This window comes from Esox lucius, chromosome 21 (genome assembly GCF_011004845.1).
Source record: "Esox lucius isolate fEsoLuc1 chromosome 21, fEsoLuc1.pri, whole genome shotgun sequence".
NCBI classification, from domain to species: Eukaryota; Metazoa; Chordata; class Actinopteri; order Esociformes; family Esocidae; genus Esox; species Esox lucius.
This window is the reverse complement of record NC_047589.1, coordinates 5535995-5551797: the sequence shown is the minus strand read 5'-3', so window position 1 is coordinate 5551797 and position 15803 is coordinate 5535995. Positions and strand designations below refer to the sequence as shown.

The 15803-nt window shown below is 39.7% G+C and overlaps 2 gene segments (V, D, J or C); one reads left to right on the top strand and one right to left on the bottom strand.

Moving 5' to 3' along the window:
• The window catches only part of LOC105008451, a 966635-nt gene that overhangs the window by 779424 nt on the left and 171408 nt on the right, over positions 1 to 15803 (bottom strand).
• Positions 9074 to 10375, top strand: LOC117593623. The segment is given in 2 exon segments: positions 9074 to 9155; positions 9807 to 10375. A coding segment is annotated over 1 exon segment (243 nt).

Below are 15803 nucleotides of genomic sequence, written 5' to 3'. Positions count from 1 at the left end.
CTCCCTAGACCACCTGAACACAACACACTCCCTAGACCACCTGAACACAACACACTCCCTAGACCACCTGAACACAACACACTCCCTAGACCACCTGAACGCAGCACACTCCCTAGAACACCTGAACACAACACACTCCCTAGACCACCTGAACACAACACACTCCCTAGACCACCTGAACACAACACACTCCCTAGACCACCTGAACACAACACACTCCCTAGACCACTGCCACTGAGTCTAGATGGAATCCCATAGTTAAGAGTACTTCCTTGATAAACAAGGAGTTTGGGAATGGATCCAGGTTTCTGAGACACACCTGTCTCCACTAATCACACACATAGAGAAGGAAAGAGCACTGGGGGAGTGGTGGCAGGTTTAGGGAGACACAGGATGAGAAACAAAGGGCACAGTAGGGCCAAATGTAACAGATATATCAAGTAGTGAACATTACCAGCGAAGGAAGTGAAATGTCAATTCTATGTCTATTTACACATTCATTGGCTTCATTTGGAATTAATCTTAAAAGGGTCAAAATCCAGTTCCTTCAACAGTCCAACAGTTGAGAATGTTCAGCTTCTGAAATCCCTTCGACAGGTCTAGATCTCCTGGAGTGGAGTGGTTTTAATGTCCATGGTGAATTCAGAGACAGAGACATCCACCGCTATGTAATTATGCCTCTAAATAATTCATTACTGATAATGTGTTTTATCCTCTTTAGAAATCAGCCCTTTCATATAGTGATTGAAATAATGATTGTGTACCCGGTCGTCAAGGGAGAGTCATTAAATTATTTATTGCAGCATTTGATGGTCAGTTGTTCATGATGTTACAGACTCGGTCTCCAGAAACAATGTTTAATGAACTCAATCTGATCTCAAAGAACTTCCGGTCTTATCTCAGCTTTATAGACATAGAGGACAGAATTACTGTAATCCCATTGGCTGATTATTGTTGCACTTTGAATGAGCATGACTTCCTGTGTACAGATAGACAGATGTTATTTTGTTATCTAAACATAAATAAGCATACATTCATACACTTTAACAGCCTTCATATTAGTGTATGTACTGCACATGTTTTATGTTTCAGTCCAGGATCAGGTTTTATTCGTGGTCTGTAATCTGTTCATGAAGACAGTTAATTTAATGCTAGATGATCACATCAATACTTGAATATGGGGATTTCATTTGAGGGCCTGATGCTTCTGTAACCTCAACTTCACTCATATAGACTGATGTGTGTTTCAATACTTTCATTAACTTTGTAGATACACTTATAACATGACAAATGTATCACGTCACATCCATGATGATGACAACAACATAGAAACCTGCATCCCACTGATGGTTTGTATATGAAGCTAAACAGAGTCGGTCCTGGTTGTTCCCTGGATGGAAGATGAGATGCTGCTGAAAGTAGGATTAAAGTACCAGTAAGGGCACTCTTCTATCTGGTCTGAAGATCAAAACACAAAACAAAAAAGCACTAAAGAAGACATTGCAGCACCTAAGAGTAGGAGTGTTAACCCTGGTGTCATGTGTGATGTCATGAGAGGCTACATAGCTCTTAGCGGGACTGTTCAATTAGTGCGAGGACACAAAGCTCAAGTATAAACAAGGATTTTATTACAGTTCTAAGGAATTAACAGAAACAGCTGGTCAAATTCAAAAAGGTAACTCAGGGTCAGGTCTACCTTCAACAGAAAACTTAAATGATGCTTCTTCTTGGTGGTAATCCTGATTTCCTCTGGTAAGTAAACACTCTTTTCAATCTTACGTTACTGGGTGTCGTAGCCCGAGGCTATTCCAGTTGTAAGTCCTTCTAATGTCTAGTGGTGTTTCCAGCCTTCCGTATTCCTCGCTGGAAACGATACTGGAGCGGTCTGGTCCTTCCCAGAACGCACAACCCGCAGCTTGCCTCCCAAAAAAAAAACCCCACCCCACTATCAGTGTCTCTCGTCCTTAAAACCCTTCAGGTCATCAGACCCTGATCAGTCTCAGGTGTGCGGGAATGTCATGTTTAGAGGGGTGGAGTTCCCGACTCCACCAGCAGATAGAGCCTGTTTTCACCACATCATCCCCAGCTACCAACTTCCTCTTGTTACAGAAAATATATATTGCCTGTTTTGAACTCCCTCTTCCATGTATGTAAGACACTCTGAATAGGAGTTATAGCTAAATAACAATATATTGTAAATATTAAAAGACAATAAGGATAATAATGATTATGATGGAGAATATGATGTCTATGATGATTTCGAATCTTGATTAAAGTTGATCTTTACTGACCAGTGTTCCATGTAATTGTTTCTGCCCCCCAGACACGTGCACAGATAGGCCCCAAGGGGTGCTTGAGCCCCTGGTCCTTCTTGTACATCGGTGCCCCCATTCATTCAGACAGACATGTGCCGTCCATCTATGTGATGCACATTGAAACTGATGTGTGTGTAGAAGCTGACGGGTGAATGGCTGCTGGCATATTTGGGGAGCCCTTATTGGTCATTTATGCCCCCTTATATAGGTCTGTGCCCTGACTACGATGATGATGGAGAACATGTGATCTAATTATATTTTCTAATCTTATTTAAAGTTAACCTCCTCTACTGACCAGTGTTCCATGTCACTGTCTCTTCCCCCTCAACACCTGCAGTAGGTCCCAGCTGTAACAGTTCAGTCACTGTGCAGTCTGACTGAGGGAGGTTTTTGTACGGCTCTGTATCACTGTGTGAACACCCAGACACTGTTGGGATAGTGTAAACTCTGACAGTAGTAATCTCCTGCATCTTCAGCCTGGACTCCACTGATGGTCAGAGTGAAATCACTCCCAGATCCACTGCCACTGAATCTAGATGGGGTCCCAGACTGAAGTGTCTTAGCATAGTAAATTAGGAGTTTAGGAGCTCCTCCAGGTTTCTGTTGGTACCAGGCTAGATGATCGTTGTTATACACATTACTGCTGACTTTACAGTTCATAGTAACTGAATTTCCTGTTGTAACAGATTGAACTGCAGGTGACTGTGTCAGCATGTACTGTCCTCTGGATTCTGTAAAATAAAATAAGGACACCCATATTAATGGAATAAAACATAGTTACACATTGTACATAATATTCATAATAGCATTGCCATATATCATTCCTTTCTGTAGATTAAATTATTTTTCAACATTACATTTAATACATCTTACCTTTGAAAAAGAGGACAAGTGTCCAGATGAAGATGGATATAAAAGTCATGGTTGTTGTGGGTTCAGTTTTCATGAAGGACAGCTCTCAGTCATGAAGTGTTAAACTCACAGGGTTATAAACACTCCCAGATCACTGAATCATGTGCTGTCTATACAGAGCATCATGACTATGCAAATAAGATTCTGGTCTTTTTTCCATTCACCATTATTCAGTAAATATACACCAAGCAGATCCATCAGATTAGTCTTACATGGAAATGATGTCATAGGACATGGATATCTGTAAAGTTATCTATTTTTAACATTTGATAGATAACATTAAACAAGGCAATTTCTGCTCACATTCCAATACAGTAGTTGACATAAACAAAGCATTAATCTAAGCATGACACAAGGCATGGCCTGATGACCTTGAACCAAATAGAAGGTAGAGAGAAAGAAAGACCCAGAATAACAGAAGGGGTACTTTAACCAACACCATTCACAGGAAGAGAGAGTGAGGTAGACTTGCTTTTATAAACCTCTGAGAAGAATTTGTAATCAAACCTGATTTGGTCACATATTCCATATACAGGATGTGATCCCAGATTCTACTTCATAGAGGTGACAGAACAGGAGATGGTAAGAGATCCTAAGCCAAACACAAAAGGACACTTACATACAGTGTCTATCAGAGTCAGGAGATAGTCTTCATCTTCTACATAGGTACCCTTTGTTTATTAACATTAAGCTCTGGTAAATAATATCCACTTCTATGTTTATTAACATTAAGCCCTGGTAAATAATATCCACTGCTATGTTTATTAACATTAAGCCCAGGTAAATACTATACACTGCAATAGTGAGTAATATCTTTCCAATTCCAGTCCTAACCATCTAGTCTTGTAAAGTTAATTTATCTGATCTAATTTCTCCATTAAAATTGTCAATTATAGCAATGAACTTATATGTATTCACTTTCTGTGTCTTGTCGTAAGATACCATTGGAATGTTAATGTGTTGTAGAAGTTTATCTAGGGTCTGAAATACAGGACCAAAAGGTCATGCCATAATTACCCTACCCTATGGTGCCAGGAAGAACAGACGGGAATGTGTCCCTGGTGGATTGGGGAACTATTTTTCAGGACCATTCATTTGGTCTTTCCCTAGGTTAGCTATCCAACCCCCACAACTTTAGATATAAACCAAAGTAAGTTGTTGTAAATGTTCTTTCATGCTTTTTGCTCAGCTTCTCTGTATGCATCTCAGCTCTGGCAAAATCTTAAATTCCTGGAGAACTGTTATCTTTCATATTTCTAATGCAACTGTATACTCAACCTATATATTTTATCTGTTACAAGAATTTAAGTATCTATAAAACAGCCTAAAATCCAGTTCCACCAATACAAAGTGGTCAAACCCAGTCACTTTCAGGGATGGGATACTCCTGTCCTCAGGTTGGAGTGGTGTCACTTATTCCCAATCCTAAGAAAAAGGATGAAAACCAGAAGTGTTTGAGATGAAAAGCCCTGTTCTTTAACTACAACCACAGCAAATTTGAGAGGGCGTTCCACATCAGGCACTCAGGGATTAATTATGTTTTTTCAAAGACAGGCAGACAGATCTTTCCACCATTGTCACACCCTGATTTGTTTCACCAGTCTCATTATTGTCTCCACCCCCCACCAGGTGGCGTCTATGTTCCCGTTACCCTTGTCTGTTTATGTCTGTGTTTTCTGTTCGCCTGCTGCCAGATCGTTTTGTCTTTTCATGTGTTTAGAGCGTTTGTTTTTCCATGTTACCTGTTACCCGTTTTCTGCTCTGCCTTCCCAGTACTGATCCCCTTCTGTCCCTGACTCCGAGCCTGCCTGCCCTCCAGTACTTCTGCCTTTTGGATCACCCATTACGACCTTTGCCTGACCCCGACCTCAAACCAGCCTATTCCTCTGTACCCCAATAATCTGACCCATTGTCTGAACTCTGCCTGCCTGCTGACTACCAGACTGCCTATCCCACAATAAACACTCCTCTCTGCCTCTATGTGGAAACACAAACATTTCTGTCACAAAGACCAGAGTTACATACCAGGGAATAGAAAAGCAGACATTTCTAAAATGAACAGTAGTTCATGAAATTCCATAACAGTCCGCTTTTGAAAAATCCCTTGCAATTCTACTGAACAACTATGGGCGTTTTGACAGAAACCAGTGATTTGGCAGACCAATCAGAACTCAGAATCTCAGTTTAGTTTCAATGGCTTTTCCTGTTACCACTATGCCATTACTGTCATATTTCATTGTTTTAGGCTGAAACTAATGAAGAAAATTCATAATACAATAAAAAATATATGTGTTCCCCTCAAACATTTGGATATACCGCCTTTGATATTAAATAATTTCATTATTTTGACAGAGACACTTCATTCTGTTTTGATCTAATGACACCAAACGGCCACCAGCTGGCAGCATAGGATCTGTAACGCAGTTTGTATTTACTTGTGGTTTTAAAATCAGCAAGATACCCACGTCATTTCCTGGACAAATTCCCCTTCCTCAGCCCGTTGGTGATGGTCAAATATAAGTTCTGAAATGTTTTGGGTTGAAAATAAATAGCTATTTTGCATAAATGGAACAAAAACTACATTGGTAATCGCTATTATTGACATAACCCTAACCCATTATTCCTACATCATAGAGGTCATGTTTCCAGGCGTTATGGCATACTAGAAGCGTTGTTTCTGATTGGGCAACGAGGACTTACAAACAAAGGAAGAGTTGAATTCTCCATTTAAAGACGCACGTAATGGTGGTCAGTTTTGGTTTTAAATCCACTTTGTCCTCATGCAAGCTGTGATCACCATAAGAACACAGTGTACCAATCTCTTTGTTAGAATGCCTAGATATTAGCTAAAGTCAGCCATATGATTCTAGTAATTACTTTTCTGGATATTTATGGAAATGTACACTATGCGTTAGTCAGAGGTGGCTACTTGGTGAAACTCAACTATTTCCTCATGCAGGCTGTGATCGCCATAGGAACAAAACCTATGAATGGATCGCTTTGTTAGAATGTCTAGATCTTTATCTGATCTCTTCAGCTGTATGGGAAACGGTTCAATTCCTTACAAACTGCTTTCCCCTGCTCCAACGCATCCTTTGACTCTTGCCCCATTACAGATGGGAAATGTTATTGTCCATGTCTACCCGAACGTCACGTTGTTGTTTTGGTTCTGTGTTTTATTTTGTTTCTGTCCAATGTTATTTTATCAAGCATTCTGTTTCCTTCCTGTCCGTATTGTTCCATTTGCCCCAGTGAGCATGCTTTAAAATAATGACCTCAGTTGATTACGCTGAATAATAATATTAGCTACGCGCGGTGTGTCGGCCTTGTCGTGGATCGATGAGCTTTTCCCAGTTAACTGGTGTTTCTCACGTTCAGCTGGTGGAGAACGCAACGTACACATTTGAGCTGCTGTTCTACAAAGCCATAGAGGAGCATCCGGATGATGTTGGCTCTGCCACTGAGAAGTCCAGGCTCATGGTGCTTAAGGTATGCTACTTCAAAAATGGTTTTCAGAACATGTTCGATCGTAGAAATCAGCTGTTAAGGATGGGTCACAGATGTCTGCTGCTTGGACCTAGCTGCGATCCTCAGGGCCATACCCCCTCAGTCCACTAGGTACTGGACCCGACCTGTTCCTCGTGTGGAGGAATGGTGCAGGGAGTTTTGAGTATCATCCACCCAGGGGAGAAAGTGTGTCCACTCACCCTGACGGTCCATGTATTAGGACCAGAGGAACCTTCCCAGCTCTTGATTAGTACGCTCCGCCTGCCCGTTAGCCTGTGGGTGATACCCAGATGTGAGGCTGACCACGACCCCCAGCCTGGACATGAAGGCTTTCCAGACACGGGATGTAAACTGGGGTCCGTCACAATGTCCTCCGGAAGCCCATACAGCCAGAAAACCTGCTGAAATAGCATCTCAGCGGCCTGGAGGGCAGAGGGGAGGCCGGGTAGTGGGATGAATCTGACCATCTTAGAGAACCTGTCCACCACCACAGTGATGGTGGTTTTCCCCTCTGCAGGTGGTAGGTCTGTGATGAAGTCCACTGACAGGTGTGACCAAGGCCACTGAGGTACTGGGAGGGGGTGGAGCTTCCCCACTGGAGCCTTTCACCACCCCAGTGGGCCTGGCTGGAGTTGAGTCGCCACGCAGCTCTGATGTACTCAAGGCTCCTGTGGTCTGTTAGGACAGTGGAGAGGAAATACAACCTCTCCCGGGCCCCTCTAGCCAGTTTCCACTCCTCCAGTGATAACTTGACCACCAGTAGCTCTTGGTCACCCAGGTCGTAGTTCCTCACCACAGCAGACAGTTTGTTGGAATAGGAGGTACAGGGGTGTAGCCGGGGGGGGGTTTCTGTGGTGCTGGGAGAGGACCGCCCCCACCCCGACCTCCGACACATCCACCTCCACAGTGAAGGACGTAAGGGGGTCTGGATGTTTCAGGAGGGGTGCCGTTGTGACCCAGTTCTTAAGATGGAGGAACATTTAGATTCTGAAAATAGAATGAACACAGTCACATGAAAGACATTTAAAATCATGTGTTCACTAGTTATGAGTAAAAACAATAATGTTACTATATAAATGACTTTCTGTAGAAGTAACTACTTGAAAGCAGAAAGCCAGATTACAATGGTTTAATAGTCATGGTTGTTGTGGGTTCAGTTGTCATGAAGGACAGATCTCAGTCATGAAGTGTTCAACTCACAGGGTTATAAAAACTATAAGAGCCTCTTGGTAGATACGTTATGCATATTATTGTGTCTAATCAATTTCAGTTCAGGATCCCATTATTAGAATGTCTTTGACATTTTATAACTTCAAACAGGTCATATTATTTTAAGGTCAGTAATATATTTTAAATTGTATGACTCACAATAAGATTTGTATTCTGTTGATCAAATATAACTGGTCACCCAAGACTGGGCTCTGTTATAAGTTCCTCAAATGAATCAGCTACTTCTCTAAATGTATGTTGGTATGATTCTTCTGATAGTGTTGTCAGTCCTCTGTGACTTTACCTAAACTGTTATATCAGAGACCAACATCTTTAATAAAGGAATATACAACATGGATAACAATTATCATGGCTGTTCTCTTTATGGACCATATGGAGGAATACAAACACGGAATCTAATAATGGACTGTACCTACAGGATAGAGGAATACCAGATAAACAGTAGAAGGAACAAATATAAATATCTGGATTAAAATATATATTTCCTTTATAGAAACAGTCCATATGAAGTGTCTTTTCTATCTGGGAAGGTATTAAAATATATTTGTACTAAATGTGATTCTACATGAGTGATGTTCACTGTTACAGCTGTATCATCACAGAGAGGTTTTTGTATGAACAGTAATAGGGATTGTATCACTGTGGTGGACTTTTGGTAGCGGCACCAGACTTGATGTTGGAAGTAAGTAAACAAGACAATTAACTTCTTTATTTACCTTTTGATATTTGTTCCATGTTTTGGTCTTATTTTGTTTATTTGGCCAGGATATTGAGGATTTAAAAATGTTTCATTGATCTAGAATATTTACAATTGCTTATTATAATGAGGCACATTTAAATATGAATGTTATTCGATCTACTTAATTTGATCAAAATGTACGTGCATTGTTTAAAAAGTACGGAATAAGCTTACATATTTTATTAATTGTATGAATAAATATACTGTACAGATATGGATATGTTTTAAAAGATTGGTTTTTGTTCAGTGTTAGGGAAGGCACAATATAAATAATTCATTGCAAATTTGGAAGATGATGAGGTTATTTTGTTAATAATATAGTCAATTTCATTTTTTGAAACTCTAAAAGACAATCAGCTTGTCTAATGAGCAGGAGGTTTTTGTATGAGCAGTAATAGGGATTGTATCACTGTGGGCCACTTTTGGTGGCGGCACCAGACTTGATGTTGGAAGTAAGTAACAAGGTCTTCTTTATATTTGTTCATGATTGAAAGGTTTTAGGTTTCTCACTTTGTGTGAGAAAATATGTTCACATTTTAGAATTGGAGAACTTTTTTTTCTATTTTGCTTTGAATTTAGCATTTCTATTAAATAATAATAAATACAATGTTTGAAAACGATAAATTGTTAGTTTCTTTGGGTCTGATTAGTATTATTGAAGCCTTAAAAACATAATGTGTCGGTTATTGAAGTTTATAGTTGTTTTGTGAACGGGACTCAATAGTTAAGGAGTAAAATAAATAATTGTATACTTGCATGTTTCATAAATCTGCTTTGTATAGTAATCATTTCATGACATATGCTCTTAGCTTTCATAAATTATAATCTTGAATTAATGTGTATTGCTTTAATAAATACAGCTCAGAAAAAAATTAAGAGACCACTGCACCTTTTTCTTTCCTTTCCAAAAAAGTTTAAAAGGAAAGTTTTGAGTGAGGAACAGAAGTGTTCAATTTGTCTCTTAATTTTAACCCTTCTATTCCTCACTCAAAACCTTCCTTTTAGACTTTTTTGGAAAAGAAAGAAAAAGGTGCAGTGGTCTCCTAATTTTTTAATATGTATTTTAGCCGTTAGTGAAGTTGATGTGTTCTTTTTCCCCCCAGGTAACACTGCTCCCACCCTGACCATCCTGCCCCCCTCTAGTGAGGAGCTGTCCAGTACAACAACAGCCACACTGATGTGTCTGGCCAACAAGGGCTTCCCCTCAGACTGGACCTTGAGTTGGAAAGTGGACGGGAACAACAAGAATCAGAAGTCCAGTTCCGGGGTCCTGGAGAAGGATGGTCTGTACAGCTGGAGCAGCACCCTGACTCTCACTGCCCAGGAGTGGAACAAGGTGGGAGAGGTGACCTGTGAAGCCCAGAAGAGCTCCCAGACTCCAGTCATCAAGACCCTGAGGAGGGATGACTGTTCTGGTTAGGACCTGTCTGTCACATAACCCTGTGAAGAGAGGCAGCTGGTTCTTTTGCTTTTACTCTGTTTTGACATCAGATGTTTTGTCTTATTGATCATTTTCATCTAGACTAACAGTGAGCTTTGCATGGGTTAATGTGTCCATCCTCTCTGTAGATGGACATTTGATAGATATGATATGGTCTGCTTGTACTGTTATAACACACATTTGCTTTTATGCGTTGATGAAAATAAAGATTTCCCTTTGTAGGAAATATAAGTTGTTGTCTTTCATTAAATTCAAGTATATTTTATTTGCAAATATTGAATGAGAATTAAATAATAATAAAGCCAGATGTGGTTTATTTGAAAAGTTAAATGTCATAGCTTATTATTCATGTTCTTATTGGGAACCTCATTGTCATCAATAAATTGTTCATACTAACACATTATATATAAAATGGTCACAATTTATGCATTGATGAATAGATGAAAATAAAGATTTCCCTTAGTAGAAGATGTATGTTATTTCATTGAATTAAAATTTACTTTATCTCCAAATATTGAATGACAAATAAATAATAATAAATCCAAGTTCATATGTCTTAGCTTATTGTTTATGTCCTTACCTGGAAGATACAAACATTTTCACAGATTAACAGCAGATGTCTGGCCACATGTTGACATGTACTCTTTGCATTAATCTATTTCTGAATGTTTTTGATATTCTTGAATAAAGGACATGACTGAATAGACTTATAGTAGAACAATAAGAACAATTAATCACTACCTTGGTCTCTCAAAAGTGTGATAATCACACCTGCATTTAGCTATATGTATTTTATAACTCATATCACAACTTAAAGGTAGTGACAGTTTTCTCTACCTCCAACCTCCTGGGAACAGGGTGAACATCTGGTGACAGTGCTGCTCTATTCTGGGACATGTAGAACCACCCAACCCTGTCTATGTAAATCTTAGTTTCACTCCCACAGCCACCAGTCCAACAGTTGAGAATGTTCAAATTCTGAAATCCCCTCAATGGGTCCAGATGTGAAGGACTGCTTTTAACCTCTGTGGTGGATTTAGGGATGGAGACATACCAGATATGCCACTAAGTAATTAATTACAGATAACGTGTGTATTATCCTTCATATTAGATAGTGTATATACTGTACATGTGTCTTGTGTTCAGACCAGCATAATGTCACATCCTGGCATAGCAGGCTTGTCGTGCCAGTGAGATCCAATGTCCTCTCTCCCTGGTTTGGATCACAGACACCTGTTCTGTTGTTAATCACCCTCACCTGTTTCCATAAGCACTGTTCCTATGTAAGTTCCTCCATTCTCCATTCCAAGTTCCTCCATTCCTCCATTCCCACTGGTCTATCTTTGTTTGGTATACACTTTCTTTTTCAGTCTTTTAGTCTTGTTTCCTTTGTTTATAGTTCAAATTATTTTATTAAATGTCCCTGTTCTCTCTGCGCTTGTGTCCTGCCTCATCAACTGTGACAAGTAACCTGTTCATGACAGTTCATTAAATGCTAGATGATGACCTTCACTCATGTACACTGATAATGTGTGTTTCAATACCTTCGTTAACTTTGTAGATGCACTTTCAGAACATGACAAATGTATTACGTCACAACCATGATGATGATGACAACAACATAGGACCCTGCATCCCACTGATGGTTTGTATATGAAGATAAACAGAGTTGGTCCTGGTTGGTCCCTGGTTGGAAGATTAGATGCTGCTGAATGGAGAGTTGGAGGGCTAGTAAAAGGGCACTCTTCTATCTGCTATGAAGATCAAAACACAAAAGCACTGAAGAAGATATTAGCTTGTATGGGCGCTTACTTTTTCATGGGAGAGTAAAATGGTGTCTTGGCTCTAAAGATTTTGCAGCATTTATCCTAAGAGTAGGGGTGTTAACCCTGGTGCCATGGCTATATGTCCAATCTGGCCCTCTTATGACCACATGATCCTCAGCTAGCAACTTACTGTTAAATATTTAATTGATTAAAATAACTAAAAATTACAATATTTGTATATAATAATGACTACAATGATGATAATGATGATGGAGAAAATACGATCTCCCAGGCCCACTCCCACTGAATCTAGATGGGGTCCCAGAATGGAGTGTGTTTCCTGGGAGAATCATGAGTTTGGGGTTTTGTCCTGGTTTCTGTTGGTACCAGGATAGACACTGATGGCCCCACGACTGTCCATTGGTACAATTACCATCCACATTACTGCTGGTTCTACATTTCAGAGAGACTGTCTGTCCTGGGAGAACAGATTCAACTGCAGGAGTCTGAGTCACAGTGACCTCTGGATTCTGAAACATAAAATAATACACGCACATTAAAAAAAATTAACTACAGTAACAATATATCCCATATATACATAATAACTCTTAACATTATTCCTTTGTGTAGATTAAATTACTTTTCAACAATACATTCAAAAAAATGTACCCATGAATTAGAGAGCAAGTGTCCAGATGAAGATGGTTATAATAGTCAATGGTTGTTGTGTGTTCAATTGTCATTTAGGACAGCTCTCTGTCATGAAGTGTTAACATTCCGTACAAAGGTATTTTGTTGGATAAACTGTTCTTATTGGAGGATAATGGACTGTGTAATGGTTGGCTATGATCACTGACCGCCTCATATGTGTCCAGGCATAAAAGACTGTGTTAACTTCATAATTACTGAAGAACATGAAAGAACAATGGAAGATCAACATCTTGGACGCATGCTGAAAAAAGATAGTTCCCCTCTTACTACTGGTTGCATTTATTTTGTTTATGGATCAAAAATGGACAGAATCTAACACTGGGTGTGAATATGAGTAAGAATTAAATGATATCCATCCATCCATCTTCTTCCGCTAATCCGGGGCCGGGTCGCAGGGGCCGCAGTCTAAGCAGGGATGCTGTGATGGCAATTTTATCGATCAGAACTCTTTAAGAAGGAAGTACAGAGACGAAATACTCTTGGCACAAATTAACAGTTTATTTATTATTTGCAAATAAGAGAGACGCGTCAAACTCTTACATACATAATCATCCGAGGAGTTTCTAACTCCAAACATGAACAATCCGTATTTATTACATAGAAAAAGGGGTGTGGTAAGATGCTGCCATCTGTCTTGTCACAAGAGTTTACCCAAAGGGCGGGCTGCCCCCCCACCTTATCCTTCTCAACTCCTGAGGAGACACAATGTCTGGATAGTCAACAGAGACACTAAAGGGTTATACAGATTTACGAGTACCCCTCTAATCCACCCGTGAAAAAAAATTCCCCTGCGGAGAAATTATGGTTGGTTTTTCCATTTATAGGGATGACTGTATACTTAAGGGGGAGTAGCCAACTACTATGGGCCCATAAAACCAACTTGTTGTATCTAGATACTTTGATCAACTTGAGTTTCACCCATCCTGTTTGGCTGTTATCTTTTCTTTTTCCCATGCACGAAAATAATTAAAGACCTCTATAGAACTTCAGACTCAAGACCATTAATTTCTAGAACAACACATTTTCACTTTCCGATCATGTGTAATTTAACAAACCATGATAGTGATGATTGTTAAAATGAAGATAATTATGAGGTAAAATATCTAGATGAAGATGGTGCTGAAGGTCATTGTTTTGGAGATTCCGGACAGGTGACAGGTCAGATAGTTTCAGAGGATGTATCATCACCTCAGCATTCTAAGTTATGTAGCAGACAATCTTATTCACAAATTGCAACACTTATCACGACTGTCAGCATGAGTGTATCTACTTGTGGGAATGAACCCCTCCAACACTGGTGTTGCAAGTGGCATTATTTACCAACTCTAGTATGTTTCAAAACATGAAATAACTTCATGGGTGCAATTCTACACCATGTAACAAGTCACAATCACCATGTGTGATTATAATGGTGATGGAGAACATGTGATATGAATAATCCTTTCTAATCTCATTCAAAGTTGACCTCTACTGACCAGTGTTCCATGTCACTGTCTCTTCCCCCTCAACACCTGCAGTAGGTCCCAGCTGTAACAGTTCAGTCACTGTGCAGTCTGACTGAGGGAGGTTTTTGTACGGCTCTGTATCACTGTGTGAACACACAGCTACTAGGGCAATGTAAACTCTGACAGTAGTAATCTCCTGCATCTTCAGTCTGGACTCCACTGATGGTCAGGGTGAAGTCACTCCCAGATCCACTACCACTATATCTAGATGGAACCCCAGACTGAAGTATATTAGCAGAGTAAATTAGGAGTTTAGGAGCTCCTCCAGGTTTCTGTTGGTACCAAGCTAGACACTGACGGTCATATGATGACTGACCATTCCAACAAGTGCCACGCACATCACTGCTGGTTTTACATTTCAGAGAGACTGTCTGTCCTGGGAGAACAGCTTCAACTGCAGGAGTCTGAGTCACAGAGACCTGACCTCTGGATTCTGAAATAGAGAAAATAATAATTGTACATCATTAGATATTAGCAACATTTTCTAAACAGTCTTTCAGGTTACTCATACTTTTCATTACATAAAGATTAAACCAAATGTTCTTTACCTTTGAAGCAGAGGACAAGTGTCCAGATGAAGATGACCATACAAGTCATGGTTGTTGTGTGTTCAGTAGTAATGAAGAACAGCTCTCAGTCATGAAGTTTTCAACCCACTGGGCTATAAACACTATATGAGGAACTGGGCAGATGGATTATGCAAATTATTGTTTTGAATCTATTGTGGGGTAGGCTTCAATTATTTGAATATATTTTACTTTACATGTGTTAGCTTGTATACAAACAGCACCTTCTTCACTAAGATCATAAAACTTACAGTTATGCTCATAAGTTTGCATACCCTGGCAGAAATTGTGAAATCATGGCATTGATTTTGAAAATATGACTGATCATGGATTTTATTTAAGGACAGTGATCATATGAGGCCATTTATTATCACATAGTTGTTTTGCTCTTTTTTAAATCATAATGATAACAGAAATCACCCAAATGGCCCTGATCAAAAGTTTACATACCCTTGAATGTTTGGCCTTGTTACAGACACACAAGGTGACACACACAGGTGAAAATGTCAATTATAGGTAAATTTCCCACACCTGTGGCTTTTTAAATTGCAATTAGTGTCTGTGTATTAAAAGTCAATGACTGTGTTAGCGCTCACATGGATGCACTGAGCAGGCTAGACACTGAGCCATGGGGAGCAGAAAAGAACTGTCAAAAGACCTGCATAACAAGGTAATTCAACTTTATAAAGATGGAAAAGGATATAAAAAGATATCCTTATTAAGAAGTGGAAAATTCAGGGATCTCTTGAAACCAAGCCAAGGTCAAGTAGACCAAGATACTGTAGATTTCAGCCAAAACTGCCAGAAGAATTGTTCGGGATACAAAGAAAAACCCACAGGTAATCTCAGGAGAAATACAAGCTGCTCTGGAAAAACGGTGTGGTTGTTTCAAGGAGAACTATATGACGATACTTGAAAAAAAAGCTGCATGGTCGAGTTGCCAAAAAGAAGCCTTTACTGCACTAGTGCCACAAAAAAATCCCTGCAACAATATGCCTGACAACACCTTGACACGCCTCACAGCTTCTGGCACACTGTCATTTGGAGTGATGAGAACAAAATAGAGCTTTATGCTCACAACCATACGCGCTTCGTTTGGAGGGGTCAACAA